This window comes from Anarhichas minor, unplaced genomic scaffold (assembly GCF_050575085.1).
Source record: "Anarhichas minor isolate MPS153535 unplaced genomic scaffold, ASM5057508v1 ptg000022l, whole genome shotgun sequence".
Lineage (NCBI taxonomy): Eukaryota > Metazoa > Chordata > Actinopteri > Perciformes > Anarhichadidae > Anarhichas > Anarhichas minor.
Window position 1 is genome coordinate 3,164,282 of NW_027466468.1, and position 15,719 is coordinate 3,180,000.

At 41.9% G+C, this 15,719-nt stretch overlaps 1 protein-coding gene across 7 annotated transcripts in view; it reads right to left on the reverse strand.

Moving 5' to 3' along the window:
• Positions 1-15,719, reverse strand: part of dyrk1b (dual-specificity tyrosine-(Y)-phosphorylation regulated kinase 1B) — a 41,121-nt gene that overhangs the window by 17,442 nt on the left and 7,960 nt on the right. For 3 of the 7 annotated variants that reach the window (XR_012955817.1, XR_012955815.1, XR_012955813.1), the window contains exon 1: positions 3,522-5,853. The exons of 1 other annotated variant lie outside the window; for it this stretch is intronic. Coding sequence is in view for 1 of the 6 variants with exons in the window: in XM_076096665.1 (XP_075952780.1) it covers positions 3,522-3,624 (103 nt within the window). In the remaining 5 variants the exon portion in view is untranslated. Of the gene's footprint in view, positions 1-3,521; positions 5,854-15,719 lie in introns of those variants that run through there. 3 more of the 7 variants (XR_012955816.1, XR_012955814.1, XM_076096665.1) reach the window with 1 other exon arrangement.

Sequence of the window (15,719 nt, forward strand, 5' to 3'; positions counted from 1 at the left end):
TGGATAGCTGGCTGGATGGAGTGAGGCTAACATTGTGTTTCATGGGAGGAGTAGCGTGAGCAGCACGTTAGCAGAGCAGCAGCAGCTTCAGCCTTCTATCAGTGTCCACACAGGATGTGATCAGGCTAGCCGTGGAAGTATCAGATTACATTTAATCTCGTTACCCAAACAAAGTTGTTTCTTTTGTGTACTTGTACCGTTAACCGACAACATTAGTGCCCTGCATGCAGGGATGCTGTGTTTGAAATGCTAATAAGCTGCCCGGCTGCAACAATAACCTGATAACAGTTTATTGCCAGCTGCAGTGCACGAACATAACAGGAAACTGTTACGAGTCGGCAGCCCCGATATTTGTCGATGAATAAATGCTAATACTCCCCAAGACCAAAGTCAAGTTCCTGTGTCATTGCCACCTGCCGATTAAAGTGAGGAGGGTTAGCCCCGAAGTTAGCGACAACTCCGGCCCAGGCTCACTTAAGGTGGGCTAGCCTTTAAGGTGGACCTGCTATTCTGCTTTAAGTGACAAGCAGCTCCTTTAAGTTATTCCGTTTTTTTTAATTTTCAAAATTTCTCTTAACTGTTTAACTGATAGCATGTGATGTGGTCACACCTCTAGGCTTATTATAGGCCGGGAAGCCGAGTAAAAGCTTAAAATTTCACAAGAGGGGTATTTACTGACATATTTGATATCGTAAAACAAAACATGAAAATGTCTTTAAGTTGTGTTTAGCAGAGAACTTATCTCAGGCATCTAACCAAAAACACATGAAGTAAAAAAATAAAACATTGACTTCGAGACGAAGTGCAAAAATGCTGACTCATGATAGAGAAAAAATAAATAAACTGCTGATAACTGCTAACATAGAAACCAAGACTAAGACCAGTGATGGTTAAGTAAGGGTGACTTATTGGGATCTGTATTGGGAGGTTCTCTAGTCGTATAGAAAGTTAGAAATATCCAGCGACAAGTACCAACGTTACGTGAAGTAATGACCTGAGGGCGGACGCACCATCACGTCCAATGAGTCTAAAACAAGGGAATAGGCACAGCTGCTTATGTTGCTTGATAGTTTTGTTTTCTAACTGTAATGAAAGCTTTACATTAACTAAAGCTGCCAAAATTTTTTTATTTTAGATGAACCTTAACAGGTAATATTAGCTAAATCGACACTTTTTAAGTGCTTCATGCAAACTTTCTATCAGTCCTTCAAAGCATAGCGCTGTGAGGTTGAAACGGGAATGACATTGGAATTGCAGAGGGGTCCCATATTCACTACAGGGAGTCAGTTGTACCGGTACAGTCGTCAACATTAAGTCAAGAACAATGCAGTACAACAAACGATTAACCCCTATGGTACATTATTACATTGTGTAACAGACGTGTAAATCTCTGTGGAGTCCTGCATCCAAATATGTATAAATGTACGCACAAATCATGTGCGAGAGTTTAAAAAACGTTCAGCCTTGATTTCATAATTTACACAGACTGTGCCATAAAACAAATTTAAAAATTCACGCAGCCTGCTGTTTCAGATGTACCAAGGACCATAGAACCATAGACCCTGATAATGCTACATTCTCAACAAGTAGCAATGATAGTTTATGCCTATCATGCCTTTACACAACAATAAAGACTTGTGTTTGGCACAGTACAGTGTAATAGAATGGAACAATGCATCAAGTGAGCCATGTCCTCATACTCTCTCTCACAAACACAAACAACTAAAGTCACAACAACACATAATGTCACATGAACATCTGTCACCATATTAATAGAAACATGCATATTTGTACTCGTCACTGATGAAAGTGTGAAAGAACAAACCCTAGTCAGACAATCAGGTCAGCAACTGAAGTCTTTTCACTTATTCTATATGTAAATAAATAATGCCGCAATAACTCCAACAACAACTTAAATCCCCAAGAAATATGACAACGGTATGTCAAAATGCAAAACATTACCTAGTCCTAGGGGTGACACTTGTTTGGCATCAGTTTCATGAACTTAAGACTAGCCTTGGCCTTAGACTGGTCTTAGATTGTCAGGTTAGACTAGTCTAATTATCCTGTCGAGTAAATATTAAGACTGACTTAATTTGAGGAAAGAAAGTTAGCCACCTCTCTCCTTGGCTAAGCATGAGGTGAGATCTTTGTTGCAATGGCAACAATCTGTTGGGTCAGTTAGCTAACTATTTCATCTGTTTACCCATCACTTTTAGCAAATTTTTAGCTACCAATATCTACTGTTTGTCCATTACGTTTAGATAACAGTTAGCTAACTATCTCAGCTGTTTGTGCAGTACTTTTTGCTAACCTTTTGCTGCTATGTTTCAACTATTTACCCATTATGTTTAGCTAACATTTAGCTTACTATTTCAACTGTTGACCAATTACTTTTAGCTAACTATTTCTCATGTTTATCTTACTTTTAGTTCACAAATTCACTGAATTTTACTGAATACAAAATTGAAAAAAATTAAAGTGCAAGTGAGGCTGAAAACTCAATGAAATAACTTTGAAACTAGTTAGGAGTAATTCAGGCTTATTCAGGACTCTACAAGGCTTTTAATCATAACATGTAATAGTCCTGATATCATGGAAGTTGATAAACAGCTGCTTAACTGAAAATGTTGAAGGAAGGAAACTTACAAGTTAAGCCAGTATCTCTTTTCATACCGTGCCAGTAACATCTAGTTGAATATATTCCGTGTAAACTTGTGTTTGGTAAGGCTGTGGAGCGAGCTAGCTTCTTCCCTCTCTGCTACAAGCACCATGGAGCCAGCATTGACAGACTAATTGTTGCATTTTGTGTGACCACTAACTAAATAGTTGTTCTGGAAATTCACTACACTTCAATGAAGAGTTGTTGTTTTTTGTTTTGTTTTTTTGACAAAGTTGATCCATGACCCACCAGTTGGAAACCACTGGCATAAATTAACTAATATTGCAAATGAAAGCAGGAGTATTCAAACAGCGGTAACGCCATCTAGTCATGGTCAAAAACTGATGCTCAGCACAGACAGCGTCCTCGCATCCCGTCCCTCAGCTCAGTGTCCCCGGCTGGCTGACCACACCTGCCAAACTGTCTGACCAGGGTGGTGCTTCCAACTGCGGGCATGGACGAAGAGCCTATTCAGACCCAGAGCAGCCAGGGTTCTGATCGTTCAAGTTCGGGCTGAAACAATGTTGACGGACAGCCAAACTGTCAAACACATGCATCGCAAACTTCAGCATTACGACTCAACGGCGACACATGCGGACACGCGCAGCGCCACGGCAACATGTCACACCGACACACACACACCACCGTCGTCATGGAACGTCAACTAAAACACATTGAACCTCTTTAAATTACTGACAGAAACTACATTATTATCATACAACTACACACACAAGTATCAACAAAGAGATTACCATGACAGTAGACTCACACACACTTGTGGCTGTACAAGGGAGAGAGATTTTATCTGTGGGATTGTGTGTGTGTGTGTGTGTGTGTGTGTGTGTGTGTGTGTACTGACTCTTGTTCTTGCGCAGCAGGGCAGAGGAGATCCAGGGTTCAGTTTGGACCATCCTGAGAGAGGGCACGGGCTTGTCCTCCACGGTGGATGACGTGATCACCATGGAAATGCTCGGCAAGGGATCAATCCAGCAGGGAAACACTGTCAATCAAAACGCTTTGAACGGTGGGCGGGGCTTGTGAAGGGAGTTTTAGTCTGTCATGAGATGCGTTTTTTTCAATCCCAGAGTTCGCTTCAACAGTTTACATCCAACTGAATCAATGAATCTTGAAATGGTGGGAAACCGACCGACCAATCAAAAGGCACCTTCTTCTCTGGCTTCTTTCTTTTCCTTTTTTTTTTGTGACTGTGGTTTCTAAGGCAACCAACTGGTGTACAGGCAGCTTGTCTCTCTGAAGTAAAAATATAAAGGATGTAATCTCTGTCTTCTGTGGAGTTACACTATAGATATAGATCTCTCATTCTACATATATATTCTGTTTCTCTGTGGGTATGGGGAGTCTGGAGAGATAGAATATTTGGTTAGTCAGGTTAGCTTTTTTGTTTCGTTGGTTTCGGCAGTTTCATGCATTCTTTCTGTGTGCTGGAGGTTTGTACCGCTCCAGAGCGATGGTGACTGATATTTGAAATGAGTCAAAAAGTAGGCCTTTCTTCTATTACAGTATGGTAATGAGTAGTTACTCTGAGTAGGAGTTTGAGAATGGACTCTACTTGCTTGTGACAGGTTCACTTAGTCCAGGGCAGGTTGAACCAAAAGTACACAGCTAATAGTTCTTCAGACATCTTAGTAGTAATCCAGTATAGGGTTGTGTGTGTGTCCAGTGCAGCCTTCACCAGTAGAACACAGTACAGCTAGTATTCCCAGGTTAATAAGACTCCACGGTCAGCATGGTTCCAACAGATCATATGTTACTCAGCGGAATAAGTTCATCCAATTGTTGTTAACACACTACTTGTAAAAACACATTAACTAGCTGCAAGTCAAGTCTGTGCTAACCAGGCTCGCCCAGCATGCTGCCAGGTGGGCTGAGCGAGGTGGTGTGACAGAAGGGGTGGAAGAGAAGGAGGTGGAGGGGAGTTGGGTTTCCAGCTGCCTGCTTTTACCCCATCCCTTACGCTAAAAATAGCTCCAATTACTGGCGCTTTCTTGGGGTGGACCCGTCACTGGACAGAGTAGGGCAGTAGGGAGTGATGCTATCACTCGGATTAATCCCAGTGACACACACACACACACGCACACGCACGCACGAGCGGCCCTCCACTGGCAATGTCACAGGGCCTGTACAGCCAGAGCTCCGCGGAGCCTCAGCTCCTCTTCACCCGCCTACAGCAGAAGGTGGCTGGCCTCTGCCAGGGTGAAAAGGAGCCCTTTTTAGAAAAGCCAGACAATAACGTAATCCCACATACACTGCGCGGGGATGTCTCTGTGACAACAAGCAGTTCGCACAAACGCCTGTAAACAAACCAGTCCGCTGCAACGTGTTGATTTCACGGAGACGTGCGGCTCCGGAGAAAGTTCCGCTAACTGGATATCCACAACTCACGGGCCAACGGGGCTGTGTGCAGGAACAAAGTGACGTACCATTCACGAGCAGGGACACTGCACCTCAACCGCAAACCGCTTTCCCTTTTGGGGGCAAAGCTGGGGGAGACGTCGGGGAACAAAAGTTTAGATCCGGTATTTGGGGTTAGATGCCAAATGTCTCCCCGCGTTGAAGAAACACACAGAACCAGCCGCTGGCGGCCTGCATTGTACTCCCAAACTCCGACGGTATCTTCTGTTTACCAAAGCATAGCTCGATCCAGGAAGAAGTCGAGCCTCTGAGGTAATCTCCCCGAAATAAAATAAAAAAAACACAAATAGCGTCTGAACAGCAACGAACCAAAACTTGAGAAACGTCTCCAAAGTAAAGAAAGCAGATCCAGTGAAGTTCCTGAGCTTGCTGTCAGACGCCTTTGATCGCTTCTTGACGCGCCTCTTCTTCCGTCTGCTTCCGCTCTCTCTTCTTTCTCACATTCAATGTCCTCCTTTACGCGTCCTTCTTACAATTTCGGGAGATGTTTTATTCCTTCAAGGTGGAAACCTTCACAAGGGCGATTTGGACTCATGTTTGTCGCCCGTTTCCCTTTCCGTGCTCCTCCGTTAGACGGAATCTGTGCTGCTCTCCCACACTGCTCCCCCACCCTGCGATGGGGACTGTACCATGTGCCCGTGGCGGGGGTCGACGCGGGCCTGTCTGGCGCAGCCTTCGGTAGTCTTGGTGATACCAGGACAGATACGCATACCGGACGGAAACACGACGTTACTGACATTTCACGGGGTATTTCACATTATCCATTACTCGGACGGCAACTTAATTTACGGTACGCTATCAACGACCCAAGTGAGTTAGCGGGACAGTAACCCCCCCTCTGACCACAGTGGTCTGTTCCAAGCAGACCTCTGCCGTCCTGGCCATTTATAGTAACAGCAGGATATATATACTGGAACTTTATATTCACGCATACATAGACAACCTTTACTTAAACCCGTTATCCAGTTTTATGGATACAGCTCCGACTAAAACGAGTTGCTACATACTTATAACCACTTCCTACAGGCCAAGGATAGGTATTACGTTTAACCAAAACTTGACAGAAGAACATTCTAAAATACATTGAATATACTTTCTAAAGGTTCAGCAAAATACAGCTTTAATCGTGAATTAAACAGTTTAGGGTCTGACAGAAATATTTTGTGGTGTGCTCATAAGCAAGCGAGTTGTGCAATGTTTATAAGGAGACCCGGGCTGGAGGGAGGGGGAAGGAGAAAGGGACAAGGAGACAGAGGTCTATATTGACAAACCGCCTTTAAAACGTGCACATTTCCCCTTCTACAACATATTCATATCTTAATACACAGGCTGCCCTTATAACTGCAAACCTATTTCGTGAAGAAAGAGCTAGTTTACAGTAGACTCTAAAACAGTAGACAACGTTGATGACCGTTTTTATAACCTTTTATGTGACTCATGCAAATATGACAGACCTGCAATAATACTAAGTGGATAACTAGGTTATATTATTGCCACCGTGTTACACACAAAAGGCTCATTTGGTTCATTCAGTGTTTCAAAATGTTTGAACTTCTCTGTGCTCGGGTAAACGCAGCCTCTACCCTCACTCAGCACGCACCCGCTATGGGCTCTGTTGCTACCCGACGCGGAGGCAGCTGCAACCCAATTGGCTACATAAAGTCCCATCCTTGGTCGTGATTGGGTAGCGGACGGGTCTGTGGGCGGGGCGGTCGGCTTAGTTTCTCAGTCTCTCTTCAAACGGCGCGAGGCAGGAATGACGCGGAAATAGTTTGAAGATGTCAGGTAGAAATGGAAAGAGAGAGAGAGAGAGAGGGAGGGAGACCGAGGGGGTGTGGGTGGAGATATAGCCGGGGGAGCGGGGGAGAGAGCGGGGCGAGAGGCTTCCATTAGCACATGGTCACTGAGTGACTCTCTACAGCTGAGATGTGCGACTTCTCCGTCCTCACAAACCAGCCAAAGCTAAAAGTTGTTACTGTTGCTATCCGGCCATTCCGGCTAAATCAGGCACAATGCTGCCTGGGAACAGCTCTGCACACGAGCCGTGTCACAGACCAGCTGACGGCTCCTTAAAGGAAAACTTACCCTCGAATGCAACTCACACTGCACCGAGAAATGTGTGTCACCAGAGTTATTTTTAATGTGATTTTTTTTATATCTTTAACGTGTGCAGATTAATCACTCAGTAATATGTAATAAAAAAAGGTGATGGTGAAAAGTCCACAGAAGCTTGCTTACTGTAATTACTGTACAAAGGTAAGGTCTCCCCTGATAATCCTCTACTTATGCACATCAGACTGAAACAGCAGTTCAATAACAGTATATGAGCCGTAATACGCCAATACTGCACATAAAGCCCCATAATGATCATGTAAAATAACAACAATTTGTTTAGAGATGTAATAACTAATTTAGGAATCTTTTAATTTATTGTCAAGTATCACTTGCAAAATTGAGCTAAATTCCAAAAGGCAAACCTCAGAAAGTTTTTACTGCATTCTGGCTTTGCAATGTCCCTTATAGACTCCAGGTCCTGCAGCTTTCCATGGTAATCTACTCAAGCTCCAGATCCCATGGTTCAAATCACTGCACTCCCACGCACTGAAAAACAGCTGACCAGTCACGTCTAAAATAAGATAGCATGGCCTAATAACATGCTATAATTATAGGCCTTGCATTAAGAGATAAGCCATAAACAAGCAGGAAGTGAGATTATACAGCACGGTGGCAATGTACACTAACGATGTTAATCACATGCAGATGCATCACTACAGGTGGTCTGCTTTAAAAAAGGCCTAATACCCAGCTCAGAGTGACGGGATCTGTCTGAGTTGGGAGCCGGGATAACGTAAAGCACGTTGCCACACTTGGGAAGACAGCGGATGGTGCTTTGTTTTTAGGGACTCTTTCTGTGCGATTGGCACCCAGGAGTCTCCGATATCATCCAAATGGTATTAAACTTGAGTTGAAAGGACAGCACTGAGTGCAAATGCCAGTATGGTCATTGGATCTGAAGGTCTGTCCGTCTACCTCTAGAAGTTGGACTTTGCACGCTGCGATGAAGGAGCAGACATAATACATAAATCCCAAAAGCAAAATCCATAATAAAGTTGTCGAGCGCTATAAATTCAATGAAATTACAGAGGTTTCTACCCTAAACCAAACAATGAGACGGGATGGAGAGTTTCTCTAAAACCACATGAGAAGTATGAACCAGGACGTGCGATTGATAGCTTTCATTACACAAAAATCATCTCCCATCCATTGTATTAATAAAAGACAATCAATCACATCTCTGCTTGCATCAAAACAAATAAACAAATTAACTTGTTGTCATGTCTTTCCTTGCATGAAAAACAAAGAATATTTCAAATGCTACATTATAGTCCTTTTCTGTATTTTGTGTAGCTGTTTTGCTACTCTACATACAGTGTGCAGATTCTTTAGACAACTCTGACTATTAAGTTGATTCAGGCCCAAATATAATGTTACATTATACATATATGTACAATGTGTGAAAATTAGAGAACAGAAAGAGAATGATAGGCATCAACACATCGCAGGGATTGTACGTTGGGAATACAATGTAAACTGTACAAATTGTAAAATATGTAGCTCAAAGGACACATACAAAACCCATAAAAGGCCACTCCTGATCAGATGCAGGAAAATGTGTTTTGAGGTTTTCAGTGACGATTTGACACATTGTTTTAGGCCACAAACAGGCCATTTCACCTGTGCTCTGCCTGGGCAGACATGATACACGGCCAACAAGGTGGCCGGGCACACAGGTATGTATGAAGACAAAAAGACGGAGCTTAACTCTACTGTCAGGCAGCTTTTCGGCGGCCTGCTGTGTGCATATGTTTGTTTGCACTGAGGAGAAGCATTGGAGTGTGCCGCATTTCTACCCCTATCATGCCATGCAAAGCCCACAATTATACCAGCTCCACAATTACAGACAGACGAGCAACAGGTAAACGAGTGTGTGTGTGTGTGTGCTGGGGATGACAGGACATTTGTATAGTACAAACACACACAACGGCTGACCTCCATAATTGTTCTGTAGTTTCTCTGTTAATTATAAGGGAGTTCGTACACTAAAATTACTGTTACCAAGCACAGGCCCTTCAACACAAATTATGAAAATAAATATTATTTTTTTTCAAACAGACAAAGAAATAGAACTGAAAGTACAATCCTCATGGTGGAAAGAATAAAGCAACATTTATATTCAGTATCTAAATCATTGAACTAATATGTTGGCACCTATCAGATGTATTTATAAGGTAAGATACTTGTTGACCCAATGCCCTGTATAAACAAATCTTGTTTCATTGTTAGACTCCACAACAGAAATGATTTAACATACATTACTGGAATGCACATTCAAAAAGATGTAATGATGCTTTTTTTTGATTTATATATATTTACATATACTATTGCAGTAATAAATAAATGCATATAAAGAATAAGCACCCTGTGTTTAAAGCTTTTTGTGCTGCAACATTTTTTTGTCTTCACCTTTTCTTTCAGCAGTTTAACCTCATTCTGAAGTTATTTCTTTATGCACTGTTATTGATGATTTACTTTGTTTGATTTAAAATATCAAACATCGTTCTGATAGCGTTAAACCTCATTATAACCTCAAATCCTGCTTCAGTACATTGTTGGGTAGTGATACAGCATATTGCACTGGCAGAAAAAAGGAAAAGCAGCTTCTCAACAGTGGAATTAGATGCAGCCGTTTCCTGTCTTTCTCTTCTGTCTGTTGCTACTTCTGAAACGCGTTGCAATGCCTATATCACTATATCACTGATTAGTATTTCCCTTCACAGAATTACTGACAAGCTTCCACCAAATCACGTTCAGCTGTACTAACGACCAGACAGCGGAGATTACAACGGCAGCGCGAGGAGGCAAGCAGACTCAAGACTCACGTGCCTTGCAGCAAAATTCCACCCGGCAACTATACGCTGTACCATGGCAACAGCCCTGCCATTGGTCCCCGGTGCGTTTTCAAATGACCAATGGGATGGCCAGCCGCGGGTGATGCTTGTTGCTAGGTAAACATGATGCAGAGGAAAGATAGAGGAGCAGAATTGCCATGCTGCTACTGCAGGGTGATTTCAGCGAGGAGTGGAGGAGAGAGCGCTTCACACTCGGAGATACCCTTCTCACTTGGCGGTGCCAGAGAGACAAAAAACAAAACGAAGCGGGAATGACACAGGCAAAGCGGAATAAAATAAAAAAGACGGGGAGAAAGCCTGTGGGAACGGTGCTGCCATTGTTCCACACGCACAAATGCCGTTAATGTACACGAAGCTAGCCTTTAGAGAAAACCAGCAACCTATTTTACCGTTACTTTCTTCAAACAATATGATTTACTGAAACAATTATAAGAAAATAAGTTTAGAATTATGCTGCCTCCACACTAAAACAGAGTAAATCTAATAATGTAAATAAAATATAAAAAACAGTTTAAATATTCTAATACAAAAGGACTTTAAGTATGTGGTAAATGAATACAGTTAGTTAGCATCAGTCAGCTATAAGAAGTCATCATGTTCCAAATTGAATGGTGACAGTACTGCCATGTGGTGGTTCAATTCCTTCAAAGTCCCTGTTCATGAACCGTTTGTGTCTGATGATTGTTTCAGATAAGAAAACCATTCTGGATTTCTGTTTTAATGATCTCTTATCAGGACCCGACGACTCTCACGAGCCCAGCAATGGATTCTCATGTTGTCATGTTCATTTGAGTGTTGAATATTCCATTTGTATTGGTATTGGCCTGTTAAAGTGAAATCAGTGCATTTACTTATAAATTCAAATATCACTTCTTCTGGATGGCAGAGAACGCTAGAAGCATAAATGACAACTGCCTCTCTCATTCCTTTGGTCTGGGCTCAGCTCGCTGACATCCCTGTATCACACCATACACACAGTGCGTGTGTGTACAGTATATGGTTACACAGTGTTTCCTCCCCAGCTACTCTCACCGCGATGCGAACACGAACACGAACACGAACACACACACACGCACACACACACACACGCACACGCACACACACCCTCCTGTTGAACATCCTCAGTGATCAGTGAGAATAAGTGGCTGCTGACTCTGAATGGATCAAAGCCGACGTGCAGCTGTCTGCTTGCAGCCGTGGTGCAGAAGGAAACTGGTCACTCCATACTGGGAGAAAAAGGGCGTTTGACAAACTCACATCAGACTTGGTACATGCCCGATCCTTAGTCCAGATGAACGGCTTTTCCAAACGCCTGCCACTACCCAGTGGTAGAATGTAACTAAGTTAATTTACTCAAGTACCGTTTACTGTAGCATACCGCTTTCCCAATTGTGACACGTGCCTGCAAACGACAATTTCGGAAAACTTCACGAAAAACCGACACCCTTTTCACATCATAAGAATTAGTTCTTCCATTACAGTCATTTACATTACAGTCATTTAGCAGACGCTTTTATCCAAAGCGACTTACAATTCAGGTTCTATCACATTTCTACACCGTAGGCTCAGCTACGGGAGCAATTTTGGGGTTAAGTGTCTTGCTCAAGGACACATCGACATGCAACTAGCAGAGCCGGAGCCGGGGATTGAACCGCCGTCCCTCTGATTGAAAGACGGCCCTACTATCCACTTAGCCCCTTCCCAAGACCCTAACCCATCACGGTTCTAGTAAGTAACTACAGATAAAACTTTTCAGAACCTATAATAAGCATATCAAATATGTCGCACTGTTCTACAGTAAATCAAACTACCCAAGAGTATATAAAATACTGTTATAGTACAATAATATCATGCTGCAAATATGTTAATGCCTCAGTTAAAACAATTAAGTCAATAATAAAATATATAACATTGTAAGACATTAGCAAGGGCCAATGCCTTTACTTTTAAGGCAAGTTTAATTGTATAGCACATTTCATACACAAAGGCAGTTAAAAGTGCTTTACATGATGTAATAAAACATTAAAAACACAAAGAAGTAAAACAAGTGTTCACATTCTGATAATACCTACATACTTTTACTTCAGTACAATTATGAATGCAAGACTTTTACTTAGTACAGTATAAAAGCATTGTGACACTGTTTTTGCTAATTTTCTTAAATAAAGATGTGAATACTTGCCTATAACTATCTGCTTTTTACTGTTATTATGGACGTTTTTGAGAGACATTAAAGCTTTGTTATGAAAGATGAACAACTGAGGCAAAACTACATTCTTCACTCTATGAACCTCGAATGTAAGCAAGCCATTGATATGTTTTAAGGTTACATTTAACTAAGACTTGTAAATAGGCCCCCAGCCCTTATATTACCTTGAATACTACAGCTGATAATGCTATTGCTATGTAATTAATGGGAATGATCATTTTTACATCAGCATTGTCATTTTCATTTAAAATGTATTCAAATAATCATGTTTTTTTTGCGAGTATCTGTACCAAGCAAAGTTGTTTGTAGAATATGATTTGTATAACGGGACGTTTCTGCGGCACCACAATACCACATATTGCACCTCCTGCGATTTGGATATTGCACTAGGCTATATTGTGATTTTGATAAAATTCAGATTAATTATTCAGTCCTTTGTTATATCCCCAGTTATATTTCTGCAGTTTTACCCATCAATCGTAGATATCATAACACAATATGGTACCCGTACATGGTAGTAAACCTGAACCAGTGAAGGGCGTGGCTTTAAACAGGCATAATTATGTGTAACAGGTTTTTATTCTCTAAGATGCCTTGGGCTTTGATCCTCTCAAGGTCCGCTGCACTTTGTCCTTTTCCGATGTTTATTCGTCTATCTTTAACATATATATACCATACATGCTCGAGTAATACGGAATAAGATGAAATGACAACAAATTCAAAAGTGTAGCAGAGGGAATAGATACTACATACCTCCAATGCAGCATCACACAATGTGTAATTACTCGAGATGCACCGATTCCGATTTTCCAATTTAAAAAAATCCGACCCGGCAGTTTTTTTTAATATTGCTGTGAAAAAGTCTCCTTCAAACAACTGTACTTATTCAAGTTTCTCACCAAAAACTACATTTTATGAGATACACGTCACGTTAGCTACGTCATAAGTGTGACTGTGCCAAGGAGACAAATTGCGAGCATACTTCACTCACGCTGATCGACGTGAACAACACAGTGTGTGAGTGTGTGTGTGTCTGCGACATTACCGTCTTTGCTGCATTGTGCCAACGTAAAACTACCACGCAGCACACCTGTGTATATGTAACGGGCTCATGAAACATATGAAACTGACCAGCGGGTCCCCTGTCATGGGCGACCAGCTGAACGCCGGTTTGGATCAGTGCATCCCGAGTAATTACGTGATAGACGTCGTTGGTGGATTCATAAAAACAAACTAAACCCGTTTCCTACGCTGATGGACAACAAACAAGTCACAAACAGAATCTATAATAAGAGTTTATGTTACATTTATTATCATCTAAGCATCATGAACACAGTTCCCCAGCAACAACATTGTCCTTAAGCATGGAAGTCTGTTCTTCACCCTTTGGAGCTGTAACAAAATAATCTAAACTCAAAGACTCCCTTACTAGCCTTCAACCCATCCCACAGTCTTCATATAGCCAATGGACTTTGTTCACATGTCAGGAGGTGGTTGTAGATGGGGGGGGGGGGGGTCATCACTGATGGGCTTTGGGTGTTAATGTGGTCCTCGATCTTTCTCCAGCTGTCTACAGACTCCTGGTCCATGACTGTGGCTGGTTTTGGTCTGAAGAGACTGGAAGAGTTCTGACAGCCGGTAAGTGGACCTCTGAGCTCTGATTCTCCTTCGCTGGCCTGTCAAACTGGGCACAATTTTGCTCGGAGATCTCCGAAACCAAATCCACATGGGACAGTTTCCTGGAACATTTGGTCCAAGATGAGGTCCATGAACTTATTAAGGTCTCACGAACAGTGACTCTGTTCCAGAAACATCGTTACCGTCAACCTTTGTGTCAGATATAATGCTTTAACACACCAAAATAATGTATGTCAGTTAGACAATGACATGTCAATGCCATATATGACCTTATGATATATCGAACGACAAACCTGTAGTTGAAACTCACAACAACTAATGACTGACAGTTTATATGCTAATAAATATCAGATTTTGCTTCCATGTGAAGGGTTGATATTGTTTGTAAAATATATATGTTTTGATTATGTCAGTGTAAACTCAGAAACAGCTGGCGTGATCGGCTGCTGATCGGTTACTGGCATTTCAGTTGTGCTCCGACTTCAAACGGCAGCAGTCCATATTTCCATTTGAACAATGGATCAAAGGCCAACATGTAGCCTAATATCAAAGGTGATGAACAGTGATGAACTCAGAGAATTATCACCAACACTGCAGTTCCCCTCAGCTCTGTAGAGACTCTTTCGGCTCATTGTTTTTGGGTTTCGCTGCCTACAGCTGTATTGTTTTGGTTCGTCCTCATCGTTCCAATGTGGGTAGTTCAAATACAAGGTGTGTGGGGGGGGGATTATTGTCGGTCACATGGGCTTCAACTGACATGAATGGGAGACGCAGCAAATATGGTGACCGACAGGTGCTGGTGTCACCTTTAGGGTGACAGACTTCTTGTGGCTACAATGGTACAAACATGTTTTTTTTTTTTGTGTTTGTTAGTAGTTAGTGGTCATTTTGTTAAAGCAAATTGGAAGCGATGCATTTCCACAATTTTACTGTACGTGGCATCTCAGCTGTGATCAGAGCGGTTTGTCAAAGTGTTACTTTACATTCAGCTGAAGCCCAAAATCTAACAAAAAGTCACATGTTAGCTACCACTAGCTGGAACATGAGAGTTTTTAATCTTGGTGATCTAAATTAAATCAATTTAAGGAGCTGTTCTTCGGAAAAAAGCCTTGCCCTTTAAATACTAGGCTACCCAAACAGGGTTGATAGCTTCGGTGAGTTATACCTTGAAAAGGTCAACCTCCCAGTAAAAGAAATATACACGTGGACACAAACAAATTCACTAAGCAAGTCTGGTTGAAAAGCCTATTGTTTTTCGTTTTTTATACACCACCAAGTGGACAGGAAACAAAAGCTTGTCTAATGCTGCTACTTCCTCTGTTGAAAACAGTCAACATCAATCCTGTTTTCACAGCTAAATGTTTTACCGAAGAAAAAGTAAAGTTCAGCTAACTTATCATGACTTCAGCAACATTTTGTAGACGTCATAAACAGGGGGGGAATATGATATCCCGCCACAACAGGTTACCTTTTTTTCCGAGAACTAAGTCACGCTCTAATTCAAATCCAAATCATTCAACAAACACGCACACACGCACACGCACACACACACACACAGCCCATGTTCCATCTGCAATTTTTGTATTTAGTATTGGTCAGCAAAGAGCATTTGGACAACACGTGGGGCTGTAACCCCCAGCCAATAAACAGCCCGTTCTCATTCCCAGGTCAAACATCATCCCGCAGGTTTCGCACAATATAAATCATGCTATTTTCAAAAAACTTTTGTTTTGGATTACTCGTCTAAAGTAGGTAAAAGTAGAGCAACAAACGTGCTGAGCAGCAACAACAATCACGTATATATTGA